Raw genomic sequence first — 25,444 nt, forward strand, 5'->3', positions numbered from 1 at the left:
AAAAAAAGCAAAAAGTACCAGAGGCTCTATTTCACAAACTTAAGACAATTACAGGTAAAAGATAAATAGTGGTGTTGGTGAATGTCCGTCCAGATAATGTTCGACACACAATATTATAGGTACAAACAGTTCAGAGGTATTTGTTTGGATGGATGAAAGGCTTTATCTTTCAATAATTTGAAACTAGTTACCAGCAAAAAATAAGTTTTTAATTTTAAATAAGACTTGCACCACACCATGTTTTGATGTTTGATGTTTTAGTGGTAAAAACATTGATTGGTCTCCACTTAATATAGACTATAGTAGTTCTTCTGTAAATTATAATACAGTAGTACTATATAACTATATAACATGGGTCTCCAAACACCAGGCTGCAGACTGATACAGGCCAATGGATTATGTTGTACTGGCCCACAATAAATCATTAATAACTTTTTTACTGTTTATTTTATTTTTATTATATCGACTTTTGCACAATTTGAAAGATGACCACTTCTGTCAGTGGCAGTTTCTGGACTTTGTGTCAGTCGCAGTCTATGCATCGATAAATTAAGCTTGCACTGATTTATATTTTTATTATATATTTAAATATTATATTAATATTTGAATCTGTGGTGCGGAAAAGCTTCGGGTTCGCTACTATAAAGAATATATAGTAATAAAATAGACTTGGATGATAACATTTTAGATGGAGTTTTAGAACAGTCAATTGCAAGTTGTAATTGTAAAAAATTACTGGTACAAGAGGAAAAAACAATTTCTGGTCATACAGATATTATTTCTTAGTTGAGCATTTGTGGACTGTTTTAAAAGTATTTAACCACATTAATCAAGTACATTGAAAGAAACAGACTGTCGTATATAACATTCAAAATTTCAACCATAATTATACATGAAATGTTTAGATTTAATTGAATAAAACCCTCCTATTTACTGTACATGCTAATGTGAAGATTGATGTGTATGTTACAGCTAACCTTTTTTCACACAAGCACAGCATGATGAAAAACATGGCATTTTGTGTTATAAGAACACTACGTTTTGCTTTCTGTGTGTGTGTGTGTGTGTGTGTGTGTGTGTGTGTGTGTGCACGTGTGTACACTTCTTCACTTCTTCAAAGGCGGTCTTTGACTGTGTGGTGAACTCTCTGAAGAACGTGCTCAACATCCTCATTGTCTACATCCTCTTCATGTTCATCTTTGCGGTGATCGCTGTGCAGCTCTTCAAGGGAAGGTTCTTCTACTGCACAGACGAATCCAAAGCTCTTGAGAAGGACTGCAGGTGTAGAGGCACACACACACACACATTTATAGCTGCTCTTTTTCTGCTTTAATGCAGTGATCTCTTTTTTTTTCTTTTCAAAATGTAAATGAAAAACTGTTCCACAGCTCACACACATCCTTCTTGCCAGAACAAAAATCCATTGCGTTCCATAAGACCTTTTCTACTCTGTACATCAGGGGTCAGTTTCTGGATTACGATGGAGGTGAAGTGGATGCCAAACCACGCCTATGGAAAAAGTATGAGTTTCACTATGACAACGTGCTGTGGGCTTTCCTCACACTTTTCACCGTTTCAACAGGAGAGGGTTGGCCAATGTGAGTACATCAGTGTTCTAGGCTTTGAAGGTCAACTTTGTGGATTTGACAAACTTGTCGTACTGTTGTTTTCTTGCAGCCAAAAACACTGTATTAACATCTGGATTATTTTATACCATATCGCTTTTGAATGCATAATTCTGGTTTCTCAATAATGTCAGCTTTGCCTACTCAATCAATTGTGTTATTACACTAAGAGTAACAGCTTACACAGTACCTTGTTCAGTGTGTGTGTGTGTGTGTGTGTGTGTGTGTGTGTGTGTGGTATATTGTATACATGAGTTAAAAATGTGTGCAATCAATAATATGGCTTTATGTTAGGAGGCGTGGGAAGCGGTAGTTCAGTGGTTAAGATACTGCTGATCCCTTATGCAAGGCCCTTATCCTGAACTGCTTAGTAGTGTTAATGAACAATTGTAAAAAATTTAAGTTTCTATAAAACAAAAACACTGATTCAAGTTTGCTTTTAAAAAAATTAGCTTTAATAGCTTGTAAAATTAAAAACCCCCGAATTATCATGGAATTTCATTGGCCACAGAACTATTTGGTTCCAAGCCTTTTGTTTTTTACCCACCATTGTTTTTTGTGTGTGCAGGGTGCTGAAGCATTCTGTAGATGCCACTTATGAGGACCAAGGGCCGAGCCCAGGCTATCGCATGGAGACGTCTATCTTCTATGTGGTCTATTTTGTGGTCTTCCCTTTTTTCTTTGTCAACATTTTTGTAGCCTTGATCATCATCACGTTCCAGGAGCAAGGGGACAAGGCCATGTCTGAATGCAGCTTGGAGAAGAATGAGGTACAAAGCACAGTCCAACACACTGGTAGCTGGTAGTCTGGCAGTCTCTGTATGTGATTGTGGTGACAGCGCTTTTCTGCTGTGCTCACGTTGCTGTGATAAATCTGCAACGTGATAAACCCTGTAGCAAATTTCAGTCCCAAGTAAAAGCAGGGGCAACACACCTGTCCAACAATATCCATTTTATCTGAATACAGATTTGCACAGATTTTTTTTTCCAGCTCTGGAGGAATTGGCTTATTATCAAGAAAACCATTAGCCAGTGGTATTAGCTGTTTAAACATGCTCTAAGAGGTTTCTCTGCTGGGTTCAGACACTAGTTTGATGTTTGCTTTCTGTCTCTCACACTTTGATTAGTTTTGATTCCAAGAGCTCTAGGGACATCGAGCTGCTTCTCTGATAATTAAACAGTGTTAGATCAAGGGCCGATGTCAGGACCGATGCTGAATCCTGGCACAGTCCTGCAGCTGCCCTTAACGAGAAAGCTTACTCAAGTACCTTTAAGGCTTTGTGATAAGAAGATTAAAATCGGTTTTGTTTTCTTAACTACAGCGGGCGTGCATCGACTTTGCCATTAATGCCAAGCCCCTGACACGCTATATGCCCCAGGATAAGCAGTCCTTCCAGTACAAGATGTGGAAGTTTGTGGTTTCAACTCCATTTGAATATTCCATCCTGACTATGATTGCGATCAATACTGTGGTTCTTATGATGAAGGTAAGCCAATATTCTTATCTTAAATTTGTATTCACTTTCCTTATTTTCACATCTTTCACATTTTCAGATCTTAAACCCTTTCACCGCAATGCTTTTTTTGCTGCTAACTAAGCCATGTGCCAAACTCATTTAATTATTTAGCTCATTTAATTATTGATAGTGCAGTACAGTGCATTTTTTTCCACATCTTTTAATAAAATATAGGAAGGTACAAACTTCAAGTATTAAATTAGAAATAAAGCTTCTACCAATATGGTTTTAAATAAATAAGTGCATTGTATCTCGACCGACTGTATGTAGAAGCTTTAATAATAACAATAATTTAACACTTCCTGGTCAAATATAATCAGTGGTCAATATTTTGTTCACTCACAAACCCAACCCCTTGGGCCAAATTCGTTTTTTTTCTAACAATCAAGCCACATTGATAAGCCCGTTCACTAATTATTGAAAGCACAGAATAGTAGAGTGCAGTTTTTGTCCACTCGACTGTCAGTTTGAAAAATGGAAAAGGAAAATTTAAAAGTATTGATCTAAGAGGCTTTTTGACTTATTTATTTATGCATTCAACGGAAATGTTCTGTGCCAAAACATTTCAAATTAATGCATATGCATTAACCAACAGCAAAATTAAGTATACATATATTCATATAAATCCATTTTGCAGTGCCAGCTAGGAAAAGGTTTGATTACAGGCATTATTAAGCTACATTAGAGAAACTTGAGAGCAGTCACTTTGCATTAATTTCTCAGTTAAAAGGGCAGCAATGCGCTTTCTTTTGGAATTCATAGTAACGCTAGAATCAGTCGAGACACAGCAAGAAGCTAAAAAGGAAAACTATTTTGACTTTTAAAACATATACTGTAAATTCAGGGCAGTTCAGCTAAAAGCTGGCATATTTGTACTGATGTTTGTTAGTTGTTTTGTTAATAAAAATGCTTAATTAACTTTGATTATTTTTTATTATGTATATGCGGGGGCAATTAAACATTTGCAAAAAGTCTATGTATTTTAACAGATTTCCTAAAATGAATTAATGTCTTGCTAATTCACAGAAAAAGACACTCATATATTCATGGTATATTTTATGCTAGAATTTATCACATTTTATTACAACCTGATTTAATAGCATTCTATAATATATACAGTTTTAGTTTCCCCTAATAAAATCCCATTTTACAGCATAACTCATGGTGAACTGAGTAAACCAGCCCTTATGTATAAAATGGCTGCTGTCAATGCTTTGTCGATTTCAGTTCAGTAGTGCTTCGAAGCCTTATGAGGACATGCTGAAGTGGTTGAACATCATTTTCACTGCCATCTTCACCCTGGAATGTGTCCTGAAGATCATCGCTTTTGGTCTTGTGGTAAGAAACAAACGAGAACACCAAGCACAATGCATGGATTTTGGTCAGGTTTATTAATTTTATTAATAAACCTGTTTATTTATTAACAACTTTATTAATCAGTAGGCCAAAAAAAACCTCATGTATTGGAACTGCTTTTGACATGAGGGGCTGCAAATGGATTTAAATTACACTGGTTTAACCCTAGATACAGAAAATCAGTGTTCAGACTACAGAGTAAAATGCTAAACAAAAATACTATTTGAGGCCAGTGTTTTATGCATAAATGACACTATTAATTAATCATATTAATTGCATAGTATAATAACAATATCCAGATAATATGCTTGTAAATACTATAATATCACATATATATTTAAAGTCTACAAGAAAAAGAATCTCAAGTATTTTTTAATAGATAAAAGACCATATGAGCTATAAGTGTAGTTGTAAATGCTGTAAACTGTAGTCAAGGTCTCTTTACAAGAGAGCATACAGAATAATGAGCAAGCGTTATCATTCTTTTTGTATTCTAACTAAAAATAATGAATGAAATGTTTAATGAAATTTTGTGATTTCGTATAATTTTATTTAGTATCCTGTAGCAACTTTAACTGTCAAAAAATAATATAAGAAAGATAATATAACATGCAAATAATAGGATGTGCTGGATCAAGGGCTATTTTGTACATATTTTAAACTATTTTATATTGTACATATTATCACATGTTTGTACACACATATCTCGTATTATTAAATTTTAGTGCTATTAACTTTTATTTATTCTTTTTGTTACTCTTACATTTCTTTCTTATTGCTGCTGGGATCTGAGAGCTACCAAACTTATATTTTATATCTTAATATTATGGGTGAAAGCCATGTAAAATAAAATTAAATTCTATGCATAAATACAGATTAATCTGGTCATCAAATTTGAACCTAGTGTTGGATGTTGTTTAATTAGAAGAAGAATTAGAATTAGAAGAAGAAGAAAAAGGAATATCGTTGAAAGCGTGTGAACCGTACGATAATGATGGATAGGCTTAGGCACTAATAGTCCTAATAGTGACACATAAATCTGCACTTTCAGTGCCTGCAGCAGCATGGCCTGTCTCAAGCTCCATTTCCATCTAGTAGCCTCATTTGTTAAATGGCTCCAACCCCCCTCCTTACATGATGCTTTTACCTCCACCTGTTTGGAGCTGGCGCCAGATGGCGTGGCCTCGCTGCTGTTGTTTTAAAGAGCTCGGCAGCCACAATTCGACAAATCACTGTGGCATTCAGAAGAGACATGCAGACTTGACTGCATCTCCTGAACGATCATTACATCATAGATGATCCAATGTACAAAAGGTTACGCTGTATGTGTTCCTGTGGTTTGACCTCTATTTTGAAATATAATTTTTAAATATAATTTTTGAAATATATTTTCTGGGCTTGATTTCTATTGATTTTAAATTTGTATTATAGTAACAAAGTCTATTTGTTCCCCATTTCTTTTTGATCTGAATGGTTTCTAGAACTATCTGAGGGAAGCCTGGAACATATTCGACTTCGTAACAGTACTGGGCAGTATCACAGACATCCTGGTCACTGAAATTAAGGTACGCAGTGGAGAAGGTTCATGCACAGGTTTATTTATGGAGTACAGGATTGTTGACAGGATAGTTAAGGGTGTGTTTATGTTTGGGTTTTCAATGTTTTGTCTGTGTGTGTGCGTTTGTGTGTCTGCAACTTTCTCTTTTTCTTTGTGCGAAAATAAGTACAACAAGTTCGAGAAATCAAGATGGAAGAACACGATCAAGACAACGTCAAACGTCACCCAAGAGCTAAAATTGATTAAACACAAAGCAGTTTTTAACATGTGGATTTCCTACCCAGCATGAACCTCGGAAAGGAAAAGCTTGCTGAAATGAGAAAGTAACCCATCCTCTAAATAAGTATAAATCAATAAATCATGAAATAGAGTAGAGATAAACAGTAGTATATTTGATACTAGAATTCTAGACTGAGAACATGAGTGCTATTATGATTACAGAAGCAGCTTTATGGTACTATAGTCTACAGTATCTAGGAGAGATTATCCACTGATGCAATGGTAAGATTTGGGTTTTAGGAGCAAACGTACCCTTCGGTGCAAATCATAACAAATCTAATTAATCAGACTTACGTTTAACAAATGGCCTGCAGTGTAATTCCTATTTCAAGCATCATCTTGCTCACGTTCCTATTCAAATGCAGCAAATGCAGAAGACGAAATTCGACGGATGAAGCGTTGCAGTGCACGCATTTCCCCAATGAATGTTGACAGTCACGTCTCAGTGTGTCAGAGTAGACTCTCGCCCCTCCTAATGATTTCACTGTCACTTTGTTTCCATGCTAAATCTCTTTTGGCACCTGTCCCCTTCTCTCCCAAATGGACTTCATAGACGGTAAGCGGCTTTATTTGTCCTGCTCTGCTTTTGTCCATCTGTCCTGCCCGTATATATGGATAATTACATATTTGTCTGATTGATTTTAGGAGAAAATAGTAACATTGCCAAAAAATAAACACCTTAGCAAGTTAAAATATCAATGATATTTACGTTTCCTCACTATGAGTACAGTAAATCAAATTAGGTTAATTAGGTTAATTAAAACTATTTCTAGACAGTGTAAATAACTCCTAAATATGCTTGTTCTTGTTCTTAATTCTGTCAATAGAATATGTATTTAAATCAATCAAAAAATTAGTTAAAATGTATAGGTGTATGATGAACAATCTTATATATGGTGTACTGTAATCTTATATTAGGGCTTGATAGGTAAATCTGACTAACTTCACTTGCTAAAATGATGTTTTTTGTGTTGGAATTGTGGTTTTGGGATATTGTTTAGCCATGTGCCTGATTAACTGATCACTAGATGCATAAATAATAAAATAAGAAACTGTAATAAAACTAAAATTAACTACAAAAAACGAATACAGTAATCCCCAGTTTATTGCGGTGGTTACGTTCCAAAATCGTCCACGATAAACGAGAAACGGCGATAAACGGTTTAATAATACACCCCAAAAATGCTATTTAATGTATACAGTACTGTACTGTATTCACATTTTACTTCATTTTATAATTAATAATTATATTTATATCAATAAATTTCATTATTTTAACATAACACTCTATAAAAGCTATCCCCTGTAAGTTTTTTGGTCAATCGTGCTAATATTCGTTATGTTTGTACGAGGGTTTTGAACATTATAGGTTCTCCGTGCATGCATGTGACAAGCATAGTGGGTGTCTTGTAAAGAGGCATGTCAGTCAAGCATGGGTCTTATAATACGAGGCCACGTACGTATGGAAATGACTGAAAAATGCTGGAAATCCTCAAGTATATCATTTTCAGAACATTCATAAAAAGTGATTTGAAGACTGAGATTTTGGGAATCAGGTTTACTGCATGGTAAAAACAATCACCAATTATTCTATATTGTCAAAAGTATGTCTATTTGGTAATGACTTGATTTCCTATTTCTTTCGGTTGAACATACTTGTTGTTTTTTTAGCAACATTTTCCTGAACATCTATCACTACATTCTTAAGTTTTACTGCACGTTTGTGGGAATGAACTTTTGGTTGGAATGTTGGTTTCTTGTTCTTTGAAACCAATCCAATATTAGCCACTACTCATAATTAAATGTGCATGATTTCAGCTCTTTATCTTTAAGATCCGTCATTTTTACACGCAGTGTTACTGAAGTGCATGACGGAGGAACCATTTCTCCTCTAGAAATAAAATTGAAATCTTCTGATTTCGATTTTGGAAATGCTTGCTGAAATGCATAAATAGATTAAAAGGCACTGAGTGACCAGTAGAACTAAAATACAGGCTAATATGTTCTGTGTGGATTGTCACTTTCTTAGCAGAACAAGCTGATCAACCTTAGCTTCCTGAGGCTGTTTCGTGCTGCTCGACTCATCAAGCTCCTTCGGCAAGGCTACACCATCCGGATCCTGCTCTGGACCTTTGTCCAGTCTTTTAAGGTTTGGACCTTTGATATCAGTATTTATCAGATGCCTGAAATGCAAATAGGGCAAAAGGAGCTAGCTAAAATATATGCTCTTAGCAAGCTAAATCAGTTACATCAATGGTATTTCATTTTCTTTTGCTTTTTTTATCATTTTGTAACATGTTCTATAGACACTTTTATCACTGTAGTAAGAGTGCTATGGAATGATTTAATATTATTTGTTTGATAATTATAAACACGAGCTGGACCTTTTATTATTCATGATATTTCATGTTCTAATGTAAGTTATAGTTTTTTTAAATGATAACCATCATTATTTTATTCTATTTTTTAATTCTGCCATGTTGAGGATCTGAATGAGATATAATAATAAGATAAAATGTTTTTTTAATCATATCTCATTAGGATTTACCAAATACAAATACACAAGAAGGAGGTTTTTTATATAATTCAGTTTGGACTGAAGGTTGCTAAAGACTATGTTTATTATTTATATATATATATATATATATATATATATATATATATATATATATATATATATATATATATATATATATATATATATGTGTATTTAGAGTTAAAAGAGATGCAGACAGTGTAATTATTTTCTTTTCCAAGTATTAGAATAGCTCAGCTCACTTTGCTTTATGCACAGTATATATACGGTATACACCTAAGGCTAGCCTTAATTCCATTTTAGATAATAAAAAAATCTGTTTATTGTCTTGTAGGCACTTCCCTACGTGTGTCTGCTCATTGCCATGCTCTTCTTTATCTACGCCATCATTGGGATGCAGGTGAGTGCTACTCCAGCATTTGTTGATTACATATAAAGGCACTTGATGTAGTGGTTATTATTTGAAAGTATTTTACCAGGATAAGCATTAGCAGTAACACAAGCCATGGGATGTCACAAAAAAAGTTACTGGCTGCAAAACAAGAAAATATCAAAGCCGGAACTTCATCATAATTCATACAATTTATTTATTCATTAACTTCAAATTCATGTTCCCTGTAAAATCCAGTATTTTCCACTGTAAATCACAGGTTTTCCTTTTTTTTGCTTTGTAACCCATTAAATCCACTGATATTGATTGTATTTGGCTACATGTATTTACATTAACTGTAGTAATTGAACAATTCGCTTTATAAGTTACTGAAAAATAAGCCATTACTAATTATTACCGGGCAGTGAATCCAGCTACAGCTTCAATGTTTCCATAATACTGTATCCAGTAGAGCTTACAAGGCATACAGTATGAAGTTTCACCAGTTTAACTAGCCTGTATCAGGTTTTGTTTAATTGAATACATTAATATATTTAATAGAAATAAAAAGCACTTGTCTTTATTTGGCTGTAAATAGCCTTTTTTTTTAATCCCTCCATTTTTAAAGTGTGCTCCTCTGTACTTAAATAATATCGTCTGGATAATAATTTCAATGGAGCCAATTAATGAAATAATGAGGATGTTACTACCTCCATTGGCTGTACTTCAGTTCAGACTGAATGAAATTAAGAGCATCTTGCTTATTGCTTTCTGGAAGCCTGCTGTTCAGTCGATTAGGCAGGAATTGTAAATCAATGCTCATTGCATTTCAGGATAGAGAGAAGCAGTGTAATCACTGAACTGTATAAACACCCGTATTCTGAGATACAGGACTAAAGCCTTACACACAAGACAAAGCTATGCGTGAGGTGTGAACATTTGGGAATAAAGAGCAAGTAAACAGCTTATTATATTGACAATATACTTCTCAGAAGAAGATATCAGGAAATATTCGGCTTTGTGTAAGTGAACGCATCTTGGTGGCAAAGCTACTCCAGCAGGGGCACAGTCTCGTCAATCTAATTGATAGCCCCATGCTTTAAGTTTGATTGCTCGTTTAGCAGGGCACAGGCAATCTCCTGCATTGTGTTTGAAACTAGGCTGCCTGCCATTCAGTCAGTTAGGATGCGGTCGTATATCAATGCTTAATTGCATCATATGCAATGAGAGCTGCGTAATCAGTGGGATGTATAATCACCCGTATGCTGAGATGTGGGACTGAACCCCATTTACTTAATTATAATTCATCTATAAAACGTTCGCTCTGCTTTTCAACCTGAGCAGGTCTCCTGTGCAGCCAAATTCTTTGTACGTTTGCATGTAATACTGTTAGATTGGTTAGCGTTTATTAAAAGCTGCGACTCTTTCAGGAAGGCATTGAATTAAATGTATTTTAACAGTATATCAATTGAATGCTGTCGTGGAATTATTTTGAATATGGGTGTGTTTCTTATTAAATAGACTTCACATCTTCTAAAAATAAAAAAATGAAACCTGGTTGCTAAAGATGTAAAAACAAGGTAATATTAGTAATTTTGGTTTTCATTGTGCAAGACAATAAGCTAACAAACACGTGCTAGTCATCAACATCCGGAAGCAATAACAGTAAACTGTAGCAGTTACACAAACATATTAAACATATTGAATTTGTTAGCTAGCCACCTACACTTTACAGACAAAGGATTGTGAAACACCTGATCATAAGATTCGTATGTGCTTTTTAATCATCCAATTTTATAAATGGTCCCCATTTGCACTTATAATAAGCTCCACTCTTCTAGGAAGATGTTAGACCAGATTTCGGAGTGTGGATGTGGAGGTTTGTGATCATTCATGCACAAGAGCGTTAGTAAAGTCAGATATTGATGTAGGTGAAGTGAGGAGGCCTGGGGTGCAGTCAGTAAGGTGTTCAATAGGGTTGAGGTCAGAGCTCTATACTGTAGCAGGCCACTCAAAATCTTCAACTCCAACCCATGTATACCATATCTTTATGGAGCTGCCTTTGTGCACAGGGGAATTGTCATGCTGGAACAGGTTTGGGTCTCGTAGCTCAAGTGAAGAAAAAATGTGATACTACTGTATCCAGAGACATCCAATACAACTGTGTGCCTCTGAGTTTGCGGTGACAGCATGGCAAAGATTAACATATGGCTGGAAAAGTTAGGTGTCCCAATACTTTTGCTTTATCGTGTAGCTAAGATGGAAACTGAACACATTTAGCAACAATAGCTAGATAACTCTCTGAGGTAACTGTTTTTGGTAAACAAAGTTCGGTTGTTACGGGGCATTTTCAAGCTTCAGAATATTATTAGTTTTATGTTTTTAATTATTGTTTTTTTAAGTCAATAATTATTAGCATTCCATTATTAGATTAGTTTACACTGAAAGAGAACACATTAAAACAAATCAGAGCTGTCGCAATGGAAAATGAATTGACACGCAACAGTGCTTAAATGAACTTACAAAGGACATTAAAAATGTAAAAACAAATTGAATTATTGATATACATATGCACAAGTCAATAATGAACATATAGCTCATATCAGAACAACGGAACAACATATTGACAATATCAACACGACAGCTGTAGTAGCCGTGCTATTTCGGTGCATATCTCCTGTGGTCTCAGCTACATCCTACGTCTCAGCTATATTTTAAGATGAGAAACTGGAGAATGTGTCTTGGCCTACAGGTTGTGTGAATTATTTATGTAGCCCCTGCAGCTGTTTCAGTGTAGCCTCAGTCCTGTCCAGCATATTGAGATGCATGTAGATCCTGGCTGTCCTGTCATAAACAAGTCCTGTCTTTGCGTTAGGTGTTTGGAAACATCGAGTTGAATCACGACTCAGCGATCAACCATCACAACAACTTCCAGACGTTCTTTCAGGCACTTATGCTACTTTTCAGGTAAAAAAAACTTCTGTACTCTGTATTCGAGAATGCGATTTGGTACCATATTCTAGACCCCATTTCGTCGAAGGTGTATTAATATACCTAGAGTTCTGCTTGTGTTTTGTGTCTCAACAGGAGCGCCACGGGCGAGGCGTGGCAGGAGATTATGCTGTCATGTTTGGGAGGCAGGAAATGTGACATGCTCTCAGGCTCGAACGACAACGGGTGTGGCAGCGATTTTGCATACTTCTATTTCGTCTCCTTCATCTTCCTCTGCTCGTTTCTGGTTTGTACAAAACTTTGTCCTTTGTACAAAACGCTTATGGCTTTTTACTGCACTCACAATTAAATTGACTTGTTTCTAGTCTTCTTAATTCATGCATTTATTTCTTTTATTTAGACGTTTAATTTTTGAAGTGTATTCCATTGATGAGACCAAGTGATACAACATAATACTTAAATTGTCAACACATTGCAAATTATTGAAAGACACTCCTTTATTCGTCCTTCTTTGCTCCATTTCAGATGCTGAATTTGTTCGTGGCTGTCATCATGGACAACTTTGAGTACTTGACACGAGATGCTTCCATCCTCGGACCTCACCATCTGGATGAGTTCATCCGAGTCTGGGCGGATTACGACCCTGCCGCCTGGTACGTGTCACTCACAGACAGTCCGTCGTTAAGAAAACTTTAGTGTCCCTGTCAAAACTGTAAAACTAAAAGTAAAACAGCAGGGATATGTCATTGCTGACGCACCTAAAGCTGACGTTCCGCATGACAGTTTAAAGATTCTTTTCTCTGTCAGCACTGAGCACTTAATCCAGCTGTACTGAGCCCACATGGCTTTACATAGGAGAAAAAGTCTCAGCAATGTTTTTATTCAAACTCTGTATGCATTAATTCTACAAAGCTTCTGTATCAAATGCATTGTGGTTTAACTCGCATCTGTTTCTTGCAGCGGAAGGATACGCTATATGGATATGTACAATTTGTTACGTGTCATTTCGCCCCCTCTTGGCTTAGGAAAGAACTGCCCTAATAGGGTGGCTTACAAGGTTTGCAAACCTACACACTTCCCCCTACGAAAGGGCAGTGCTGTAGTGTTAATCAACACCCGTAAAAATCCTCTGGTTAATACTATTGAATGATTCACGACCATCCCTCCCTTCTTTTCACTAATCCAAATACCGGTAACCATGGAAACTACAGGAAACAAAGCCACGCTGCATACCGAGTCACGCGTCTCATGAGGATTCTTTATATGCTTAATGCACATACAGATTCTCTGAGGGCTGTATTTATAATCACTATACATTCATAAATGTTCAATTATAATTGCGCTTCATAGCAATACATATTGTGCAGATATAAAAAACACACATTTATATATATATATTTGGATAAATACAATGAAATTAAATTGTATAATATATAATTAATAATGTGGAATTTTTATTAACACAATAAGATTTATATATAAATATATATACAGTGTGTGTATATATATATATATATATATATATATATATATATATATATATATATATATATATATATATTTTTTTTTTTTTTTTTTCATTTCATTGGACAAATTTAATGTACTGTAGCATTTATTGCATACACAAAATGTGAATATGATTCTAATTAGATTTGCATGATTTAAAAAAATATATTATTTTACATTTGTTTGTTTGTTAAATTATGTTTTTTTTTATATTTACCAACTGGATAGGGAAATGCAGATTAAATCCGACTCTACCTTCACAATGACAATAATTGTCGTGTATATAATATAATAATAATGCCGTTATTAACCTGATTATAAGATATATTCCAAGATTACTGTCTTCTTTGATGGTTATATACAAGAATTGTATTGTATTTTGCAGTTAATAATTTTATAACTATCTTATTATAGCAAGCAAAATTCATAATGCACAATGAATATGGATTATAGGTAGCTAGTTAGCTAGCTAGCTAGCTAGATAGATAGATAGATAGATAGATAGATAGATAGATAGATAGATAGATAGATAGATAGATAGATAGATTCTATATTATTATATATTATATATGAAGGTGAGAATGAACTATATAGAATAGAAAAAAATTAAAAACGCGTCATAACAGCGTGAGCTTTGTTCCTGTTGATCTGCCTGGTTAATCAACTTTCAAAGCATGTCATGCAGAAAGAAAAGGACAAGGCTGTTGCCCTGTTCACCATCTGACCCCCGTTCTCTTTTTTCCACCCTTATTACGTGAGCCAAGTTTCCATTTTTGCATCCCAAATTCATCTGTGATCATTCTTGGGGCAAAGATGGTGTCTCACAGCCACATTCTTCCCCCTTCGAGCAATAATAATGACTCTATAATGACTGTTTCTCCACTCTGATTATGTTTTGTATTTTGTTTTCTTTCATTTCTCTACCATTTCTTTTTCTCGCCATCCTTCCCTTTTGTGTGATCTTTGACTTGTAAACTGTGGCTGCCACCTCTGTGAAGTGGGCGCATATCCTACCTCGATATGTACGAAATGCTACGTCACATGTCCCCTCCGCTAGGTTTGGGAAAGAAATGTCCGTCACGAGTTGCCTACAAGGTAGACCCGCCCTCTTCCTGTCTTCACTTTTTCTCGCCTTTTGTGTACGTGCTCTTCGCTCAGTGGATAGTGTTGCTGTCAGGCTTCCTGTGCTGTCGGTGTCTCGGTGCTGTTTTTGTTCTTCGTGCTGTGTACTTTTTGGCTTTGCATTAATGTGCCCTCATAACTGTGCTTGTGATAAATTGTCATATTGCGATAAACCTACAGTTGATTAAAAAATTTTTAAATATAGATTGGCATGATTATTTTGGGAACATTTTGTATGAACTAGTTTTAAAGTATTTATGCTTCATCATGAGGCAGCAGAATACAAGCGAAAGAAATCGCTATCTGTCCAAATCAGTATTGCTCCATTAGCTCCAAGCAACAGATCGATGTTGCATCATAGGGATTCCAATTGAGGGTTAATGCATTGTTGTGCAATTCAGTATAATATATTTTTTTTAATTCTCATACATCTATATCAAGAGTTCTGTCCTAAATGCTCATTGTGAGGAGTACATTTTGATGTAGCTAGCATCAGTAATCAGATGTAGCATCAGGCTTAAGCGCTAGTTACATGACAGTAAAACATATGGTTGTGATATCACAAATATGGTTTGTGATATCGAATTCATATGTAATTGTACTAGTCTTTGTATATTTTTTAAGAACTTCTATGTTAAGAAAAATAAATGATCTGCTTCTCCAGTCTGTATTTTTAATCCCAGATTACACTTTTTCTGCATGCTATTGAAAATCCCCATCGCCAAAAATCTAACTCGCAAAAAACTAGTACTACAAATCGATCATTTGAATGGTTGTCTGAATGGAGAGCACAACGTTGATTGTGCCTCAGTATGGAGAAGTTTAAACTGAATTGGTTGAGATTAGCGACGGTTCGTTCATGAACGATTCGTTCATTTTGTTTGAGTCTTTAATGTGACTCAGCAGAATGAGTCTCAAAGAGTAATTCATTCATTTTCTACTGGACATTAATCATTGCAAAGCATCGCAAAATGAACAGACATGTACAGGAAACAGAATTGAGTAGTTTACCTCAGGATTCTTGACTCTAATCGGAGTTGTTCTTTCTTTTATCACGTGACTCCCATAGATGTTATGCAAGTAGATATTCATATATGAATTATTACTATAAAAAATGTATAACTACAGTCAAAGTTTGTGTATTTAGACATATTGGGGGATCTGCTTATAAAAAAATTGACATTTTATTTTTTATTTTTAGCAAAGGAACGAAATGAGGTAAATGACTCCAAAAAAAGATTCATTCATTTTAATAACCATCATTCAATGAAGTCAATGAAATGATCCGATCTTCCCATCACTAGTTTATATTCGTTTTTTTTTCATTAGCTAGACAGTTGAAGAATGTCAATTCTTCAAACAATTGCTAAGGCAAGAAATGATCAAACAATTGTTTTGCTTTATTGTGTAATGTTCTTTTATTATTTAAAGCTGAAAAGTCTGGTGACTATTGATTAAAAGCAGTAAACGAAGACTGTGGTCATTCAGTCCAGAAACACTTGTCAGTAATTTGGTACAGCTGCGACTTCCTAGACAGCAACCTTTGGTCATCTATCTGCCCTAGATTTATGTGTGTGTGTCTGTCAGGCAGCTCTCCACGGTGTTGGCTTGGTGTTCTTCAAAGTGTTTGTGTACACACCTCTCCCCGCCCTAGCTTTAGAGAAGTGAATTGATTGGGATGAAAGGGGGAAAAAAAAAGAAAGTGTGCTGTAAATGTGTGTTCAGTCAAGCGAGATGTTCCACCCCCTCCCCCGCCATCCCTCCGAATGAACGCACACACATAAATCGCGCTTTCTTTCTTTTTTTCTCCTTGTTTGTTGTTGTGGAAACACCTTCCCAGGCGGGCCTGAGTCTAATAAAGGCGGCACTGGACTGTCTGCTGCTGTCTGCATCTCCCTGTTCTAATCACCATGTAGCCACACTGTACACCCGTGTCTCCTGGTTTTCTGCTGTCTTAGTAACCTTTAGTTGTGTTACACAGTATATGTGTCTTTGTTGTGACCGAATACGAATGCATAATTCAGAGTAAACGGGTAATGTGTTCCAAACAAATACAACCAAAGATATGAGTAAAAAAAGGTCATCAGGTCTGGATGCTGGTGGCGGTGTTGTTGCTGTTGGTGTCGATATGATTGTGACCAGAGGTGTATATCAGGGTGTACTGTACTGTAGATCCTGAGGGAAACACCATAAAAGTCACGTGAGCCGGAGGATTTTACTTTCACGTAAGGTTATGAGGCTCGTGGGATTAAGGAAATTCTGCGTTCATTGACATGCGAGTGAACAAGGTATTTACGTTTATATGATGCATTTGCAAAGTGTATTGATTCATCTATAGCATCTGCAGTATGTGGTTGGGGTCTGAAGGATTAGTTTGTTATATACTAAATGATTCAACTTGTTAAAAATGGTTGTAGGGTGGTATAATAATAAATAAATAAATAAATAAATAAATAAATACATAAAATTTTAGGGGGTGGGGTTAAGAGGCGCATGGGGGGTTTAGGGGGATACGAATATATGTCATATATATATAATATAAGTCATTGTGTGTGTATTGTTTTTTGATTGTGTGTGGATCCGTTCTTCTCTTCCTTGTCTCTGTAACCTTCCTCCTATATGACAACAGAATTCTCTTCTCCCCCACCTCACTCTATCGTATCTTTATTAAAGTAAAAAAAGGCAGTCATTATTAGCAAACCTCCCGCATTCTTCCTGCATTTAAATTGCTCGATTTAGCAATCCATCCCAGGCTGTGAATGTGAAACATACATGGACAGCAATCTGTGGCCCGTGTGGGCAGCTGTGTTTACACAGAGTGCGATCAAGTGCTCTTTTTAATGAAAGAAGCCTAAATCAACGAGGCCCTGATCAAGTGCCTATTGTTTTGTGAATTGAACTCCCAAAAAAGCATAGGGTCAGGTTTCATAAGACTAGAATTTGAAGCTTGAGATGACTAAATATGTGATGGGGCAGATGCACTGTCCATAGTATGTCATGCATGCACACCTTTTCCAGATTGCTTATGAACGAAATACTCATACATACATATGCTGCATGATATCATTTTTTTTTTGCCATCATCTCTTTTTTTTTTTTTTTTTTTAATGGACTTCGGAGTCATGTGATGTGCTGGATTTGAGAATAAGAGCTCACAATTCCATAAAAAAAATTATAAATTAATAAATACAAACAAAATAAATATTTAATCTCCAGAGTCCTCTCAGCCAGCATGACACACACTCGGTTGGAGGAATATGTTAAGCATTTTCCTTCAGTCAGGTCTTGTGCACGTGACCTTGATTTTATATTCACCTGTCTGCAGCGCTTGGTGAGGATGAACATGCCCATTGCTGATGACAACACAGTCCACTTTACGTCCACGCTGATGGCTCTCATACGCACCGCCCTGGATATCAAACTGGCATCAGGTGCGTGCTCACTTCATGGCCGCTCAGCTCCGCCGTGGTACATCTTTGCTTTTCCCAGCCCCTCTCACATTTGACGTTCACGACACTTGTTCAAGCTAACGTATCTAGTCCTATGATGAAGAAGTCAATGAAAACACAACACAATCCTTGTAAGAACACAATTCTTGTCTTTTAGGTGTTCTTGCCCAGCGTTTATGCGACGCTGACTTGAGGAGGGAGATTAATAAGGTGTGGCCGAGCCTATCTTCAAAAACTGTGGACTTGCTGGTTACACCTCATAAACGTAAGCCTGTTAATATCACACCGATTAAATATGGTAACCTGGAATATGCTCAAGTGTTCTGTAATGCACTAAATAATCCGAACCTTTTTGATTACTTTTGTGTGTATTTGCTGCTCTCTAGTGGCGTGTAATGCTACATTTTACCTCTTTGCTCCTCATTTTTTATTTCTGATCCCATGTAGTCACAATGAACCCTTTTTTTACTACAGCTTTCCCAATTTGGGAAAACTGTATAACTCTTTGTAACAAAAAAACTAATTTATTTGCTTATACTTTTTTACTGTATTTTTTGATGGGTGGAACTACAAAAAGTGTTTGGAGTGAACAACTATTCATAAATATTCATATCTTTATTTACATTATATAGACAAAAGTATTGAGACACTTGACTTTTTTAGCCATATGTGTATTTTTTTCCAATCTGTTACCACAAAGTTGAAGGCACCCAATTGTAGGATTCAAGAGTCAAAAAGGTTTTATTGTCATTTCAGCCATATATTGCTAACACATTTCACAGTGAAATAAGATAAGCTTTCTCCAGAACCCTGGGGTGACATAAAACAACATAGAGCTACATCACACAACATAGAGCTACACAATGGAACACAGAGCTAAGCATTTTAACAGCAACTATGTACATGAACGAGGGAAGAGATTACTCATACTGTAGGTCTCAAAAGTATTCACTTACAAACCATTTATGATTCATGAGAAGTCTATGTTAATTGGTTCTACAATATATAGTCAGTCCATTTACTCCATATCAAAAACTAAATCTTCCATCTTGGTTCTTAAAGCAAAGGAAAGCTTTTTTACAATGATCAATATACTCCACAGATGTGGGCAGTCCAGGATTTAGCCGCTACTTTGTAATTACTTTTCTACTGGCTGGCAAAAGAATTACCGTTAATCTACAGTCAACTCCCGATAACTCGCGGTTTGTGACTTGCGTCTCGGAAAATTTGCAGGTTTTCATTTGGAACAGCAAGATTGTATGGTATGCTTATAGTGATGGTACTATAGTGATGGATTTGATTTGATTGAACTCATGTGATCTGACCCTTTCTCTTTCTTTGAGTCTTAACTGCTACTGAATGAGGTCATATAACTACACAGAAACATGCCACACCTCACATCGTAACTTCTTCATGTATATCAGATAACGAGCTGACGGTTGGAAAAGTGTATGCTGCGCTGATGATCTTTGATTACTACAAGCAGAACCGGGCCAAAAGACTCCAGGAGCAGCAGCCCACTTCAGGCACACTGGTACTCCACACATACACATCTCAGTACAACACAAGCGATCAATCCACTGGACTCGTGAACAAATCTATCATTATTATATACGATTGTTTTTAACAGAAATGTCTGTATTAAAAATACATTAGAAGGAATTGAGGCCTGGAGGCCTCTTCATTGCTTGAACCACAAACTGTGTTGAGCACCAGTAAAGGAGACACATGCCCTCTCTCCATCATTGAATGTTTATTAAAGGCTCTGGCATAGAGAAGTTGATGTTAAATCTCTAATGATTTTAGATGTTTATCTAATTTATCAGTTGTTAGGGAGAACCTGGTTCCACAACTCCAACTGACTGTATAGTCACACACTTCAGTGCTCATGATATTTTTCACTGTCCAGTGTTTGTTATGGTTTAATGATTTATAATCACACACTTGGTGTCACCCAAATAGGGATGGGTTCTGCTTTTGAGTCTGGTTCCTTTCAAGGTTTTTTCCTCATACCATCTAAGGGATTTTTTCCCTTGCCCCAGTCACCCAAGGCTCATCAGGGATAAATACACATAATTCTAAATATATGTAAAAATAATTTCTATAATTCTTCCATTCTGTAAAGCTGTTTTGAGACAATGTCCATTGTGAAAAGCGCTCTAGAAACAAACTTGAATTGAACTTGAATTCCCTACATTGCAGAGTAAAATTGGATCTCTCTTCAAGCCAATGTTGCCACTCACCCATATACATGAACAAGAGCCACCTTTCAAGGGTGCCAAACTGCCACATCCTTCACGAACAGATTCATCTCCACATCTAGACTTCCATCCCACAACCCCTCTTTTGACCAATGGGGAACCAGTGTGAGTATCTCATGCACCTCAAACTCATTCTTGGCTTCATGGCTGCTTTTTAAATTTCGGTTTTGAAGTTTCAATAATTTCAGTAATGTGTGTACGCTTTTGGTGTGTGATCACAGAAAAAGCAGTACCATCAAGTATTCTTCTTCGGCAGAGACGCTTCAGAAGGGCAGGGACTCGGCCTATTTAGAAGATATGCCAAAAACTGAATCTCAGGTATTGGAGTACTCAGATCACTGTTGTATGATCGGTGTCCACTTCTTGTGAGTTTCAAGCAATGTATTTGCCACATATTCTCTCAAAGCTGTTTGTAGATCCATTGAATGTCTTATGTGGCAACACTGTAGCCTTGGCTCCTTATTGCCCTGTGTAACCCATTGTACAGCCTGTTATGACTAAGTATACAATCAAAATTACAATTATACTATTATACCCCATATAACCCCACATTATAGTATAGTCTACTACAGATTATATAGTTCACTGTAACCCACAGCATAGCTACCCCTTGTCTATAATTAATTACGAGTGCATTGTAACCATGAATAATCCAAAATCTCCAGAAGAAAAAGCTTCGACAGTTTGTACTGCACTGCCAGCCTGAACAGCTACAGCTTTGTGATGTAATCTCTCCTAAAACTTTCTCTGACATGAAAAAAAGATACCTGAAATGGCATTCTCCGATGGCTCGAACAAGCACATCACCCATTTACGTTCTCATCGAACCATAGTGATGTGTATATCTCTGTACTGTTTGTGTTGTGATGCATGTGTACGTGTCTGTGCATATGTATGTGTGCACTGTCTGGATCTTACAGGAATTAGTAGAGATGACCGATATGGAGAATAATTCTGATGTAGGGGGCTTCTCCACACTGGAGGGCCACGGGAGGGCAGCCTCAATGCCCAGACTTAGTGCAGGCTTCCAGGTAAGCCTCTCATTGTTGTATTCATTTTTTTATAGAAAAAAGGAGCGTTATAATGGAGACTTACACAGATAAAGGAATAAGAGGAAGGAAGGAGAAAAACTTGGAATTGGTTAATCATTTGGGCTAGTGGATGTTTGGATTAGATTAAATAGTATGAATAGAATGGATGAATGGATGAATGAATTGTTGGATGGAATGAATGGATAAAATAAATGAACAGAGTGGAAGTGGGAGGTCATTGGTTGTAAATGATTGAAGGCTGCTAATTATGATAACTATAAGTGTACAACCTCAGTTACAAAACAGTTGGGACACTGTGTAAAATGTACATAAAAACGATTTGCAAATCTCATACACCCATATTTTATTCATGGTGTAATATAACATAGAAAACATATCAAATGCTTTAGGACAATAATAAGGCAATTTTGAAATGAATGGCAGATCTCAGTACATTTGAATTTTTTCTTTAAAATGGTGCATTTCCTCATCTTAAACATTTGATGTTTTCTATGTTATAAAATATGGGTTTAAGAGATTTGCAAATCATTGCATTCCGTTTTCTGTACATTTTACACAGTGTCCCAACTGTTTCATATTTGGCATCTAGAGGAATAAAATATCTCATTCGCCTACACACTCTACATTCCTGCTATAATTTTCTAGTTAGTGAGGTAGATTAATTAATTTTTTATTTATTTTTTTTTTTTAATATTAACAGAATCTTGGTATTAGTGTCATTTATCTTTTCCTTCTACATGGTACAGCCAGCATCTAAATATATGGTAAATTATGAAACAAAAAAAAAAAAAAAACAAGAAGAGAGAATGCATTCTGTACTTTTAAGTAAAATAATTCTGACTTATTATTTCATGGAAGCATGGAGCAAAGAAAAGCAATAAAAACACCAAAGATACTGAAAGAGGAACTTACACTGTGAAAGGAAAAATCAATACAAGATGCTCCAAATCTCTATATAGATTCATGAGCATTTAAGAAAATATTAAATCATAGATTAGTATCCTTTTTTTTTAACTGTTTGGTATGTATACACAATATTCAACATTATTTAAGTAATTTAGGTGTGCTATAATAATAAATAGAATATTGTGTACTTTTAAGTGGCATGTCAATGCACCCTCAGTATTTCAGATTATGTTGTACTGGTAATCAATAACACAGATTTCCAGTTTTATGTATAACCTTTATATAAACTGTTTCCTTTATCATCTCCATCATGTTGTCTTTTTTTAGCTTTCCCTTTTATAAAGACTACAAAAGACCATTTTTGTCTCTGTCTTATCACCTGCCACATGTATTGTAAGATATTGTATTGTTTCTTGTCCAATCCTGTCTGTTCTTGTCTGCTCTTGTCTCAATGTTTCTCACATTTCTGACAGCCCACCACCTTGTCCCATGCCTTTATATTTCTAAGACACTTTTGTTCCTCCTCCTCTGTTTTTTTTTGCTCTGCATACCTCATAATTTGTTTAATTTGATTGTATTTATATTACAGATTTATCAGTCATAGTGCATCTTTTTCTTACTTTCTCTAATAAACTTATTATCGATCTCTCAATTCATATTATGATCATTGATTTATTGAATCATCACATATTATTATGGCTATGCTTCCTCCACTCCTCTGCAGCCTCATTTTAAAATTCCGCTGTCTCTGTGATGCTGAATGAGTCAATGTTGGCTGTGTGTTTTCCCCTGCTCTCCTCACCTGTGTGTCCTCTTCCTGTCCTACAGCGGAGCCAGTTGCGCCACACCACCGGGAAATACCTAGCAGTATGTACCAATGTTCCAAGCCCTTCTCTATCTCTGCCTCTATCTTCTGCTTTGCTTTTTCCTAATTCTTGCTATTCTTTCTATCTTTTCCTCTCAGCCTCACTCACATCACGTCTGTGTTGGTCTTTCTGTGCTTTACCCATTCCAGTCCACTATTAATTGGCTTGTTCCATACACTGATTGTGAGATATATAGATATTTATATAGCCTGCTTATGTCAGAACACATAGAGCTCCAGAAATTATTTGTAAAGATTCTAGTTCTTTATATCCAAACACATGATATACACAGGAGCATGGTTTGCATTTTGGGGATGGGATGTTATGTGTGTGTTTGTGGGTGTATATGTATCAGTAAAATACAATTATGGCTTATGTTAAGGCAGTAGATATTATGTTTTCTCTTTTCACACCCTCAGCTTTTACAGGGATCACAATATCTATTTTTTGGCTAAGCCTGATGTAAGAGTATATTAAGATTTTGGTCCTAAATACCAAAATAATGGAAATGATGTGCACAAAAAATGTTTTACAGAATGAAGTCACACATTTTTTTTTTTTCAAAGCTCTTCACACACTTGCAGTGTTAAATCTGCTTTGTATGTGGATTAGACTATACAACCCCAATTACAAAAAAAAGTACTTCTTTAGTAACTCTTCACTTAACACTATTTATTTATTTATTTATTTATTTATTTACCTGATCATCCTACTGACCTGTCGTCAATTAACCTAATTAGTTGCAAAATGTTTCTCCAGATGTTTATTTTTAATAACATTTCTTTATTTCAGAATTTTAAGACATGTTGCATGTCACATTCAAAATAACTTAATTTGTTTTCCTTAAAATAGTAAGGAAATAGTAACATTTCTGCAATTTAAACATATCAAATGTTCAATTGCATTTATGAGATTTGCAAAACACTTTTTGGAATTGGGGTTGTGTGTTCCAGGATGCTCGATGAAGGGCTTAAAAACGTCAAGCAGGTATTAGAAAATTGTTTCCCTTCATATATAGAATGAGTAGAGAATAGAACCAGAGACCCCCAGGGGATTACTCAATGTGCTTCTTCATTTGCAGCTTCCTCTTGATCGAGCATGGTGTGTTCAGATTCAATGCCCCTGACCTCATTTGATATAAGGGAGATGTACTCTTCAGAGTAGAATTTAAATTTGTTTTACACCAAAGATTTCGTCAATGATTTGGAAGACCCTCCTGGGTTTTCAGCTCAATCTGGTCAGCATTGTGTGTAACAATTCCAACTCACCACTAAGTGGCAATCAGCTGACAGCTCTGCTTCTCTAATTAGCCAAGTGTTCAAAACATATGGTTTCAATTTTAATGATAAAATGACATCTCAATCATTAACCTTTGCCTGGAGGTGCTCTGGAACTCATTTTGTTATTGAGCAACCTTGTGTCTGTACAAAGTGTTTGTTCTTGACAATTCGTGGCTTGCGCAGATGTCTAACAGGCCACTGCTCAGGTTCATATCTGCGATATATTTTTCTTTAAGTGATACCCCTTCAAGTACCTTCATTAATCCCAACATGACAATGAAATCCCTCAGAAACATTAGGTAGTGTCCTCTTGAGATCTTTTTCAGCTTGCCTTGTTTAGAGTTTTACATTTTCTAAGACTTTAAGTCTTATAGAGACAAGTTTTAATACCTGCCTGAGGCAAAATTTGCCTGTAGGAACTTTGGAGAAAAAGAGAAACCAATCATAGTGAAGAAGTTTGATACAGGAATTAGATTGGAATGTGAGGATGACTAGATCTAATATACATCGACCTGGCATAACATATGACTATATAACATTATGATTTGTGTGTAAATACACCGATTATCTCTTCCTCATGGCACTTGTTATTGTGTGGGATATATTAGGATGCAAGTGAACATTTTATCCTAAAAGTTGACATGTTAGAAGCAGAAAAAATGGTCAAGTGTAAGGATTTGAGCAAGTTTGACAAAAGCTAAATTGTGATGGCTAGACAGCTGGGTCAGAGCATCTCCAAAACTATAGCTCTTGTGGGAGGTTCCTGGTCTGCAGTGGTCGGTATCTATCAAATTGGTCCAAGGAAGGAA

At 35.9% G+C, this 25,444-nt stretch overlaps 1 protein-coding gene across 1 annotated transcript in view; it reads left to right on the forward strand.

The window, feature by feature from the left end:
- The window catches only part of cacna1bb (calcium channel, voltage-dependent, N type, alpha 1B subunit, b), a 125,330-nt gene that overhangs the window by 97,507 nt on the left and 2,379 nt on the right, over positions 1-25,444 (forward strand). The window contains exons 30-49 of the mRNA XM_046867729.1: positions 1,121-1,281; positions 1,461-1,598; positions 2,194-2,395; positions 2,948-3,112; positions 4,370-4,480; positions 5,980-6,063; positions 6,889-6,891; positions 8,365-8,484; positions 9,206-9,271; positions 12,117-12,208; positions 12,329-12,479; positions 12,719-12,846; positions 14,698-14,794; positions 18,147-18,252; positions 18,428-18,535; positions 19,695-19,804; positions 20,473-20,636; positions 20,753-20,849; positions 21,452-21,562; positions 23,318-23,356. Of these exons, the coding sequence (XP_046723685.1) occupies positions 1,121-1,281; positions 1,461-1,598; positions 2,194-2,395; positions 2,948-3,112; positions 4,370-4,480; positions 5,980-6,063; positions 6,889-6,891; positions 8,365-8,484; positions 9,206-9,271; positions 12,117-12,208; positions 12,329-12,479; positions 12,719-12,846; positions 14,698-14,794; positions 18,147-18,252; positions 18,428-18,535; positions 19,695-19,804; positions 20,473-20,636; positions 20,753-20,849; positions 21,452-21,562; positions 23,318-23,356 (2,253 nt within the window). The remainder of the gene's footprint in view (positions 1-1,120; positions 1,282-1,460; positions 1,599-2,193; positions 2,396-2,947; positions 3,113-4,369; positions 4,481-5,979; positions 6,064-6,888; positions 6,892-8,364; positions 8,485-9,205; positions 9,272-12,116; positions 12,209-12,328; positions 12,480-12,718; positions 12,847-14,697; positions 14,795-18,146; positions 18,253-18,427; positions 18,536-19,694; positions 19,805-20,472; positions 20,637-20,752; positions 20,850-21,451; positions 21,563-23,317; positions 23,357-25,444) is intronic.

This window comes from Silurus meridionalis, chromosome 15 (assembly GCF_014805685.1).
Source record: "Silurus meridionalis isolate SWU-2019-XX chromosome 15, ASM1480568v1, whole genome shotgun sequence".
Lineage (NCBI taxonomy): Eukaryota > Metazoa > Chordata > Actinopteri > Siluriformes > Siluridae > Silurus > Silurus meridionalis.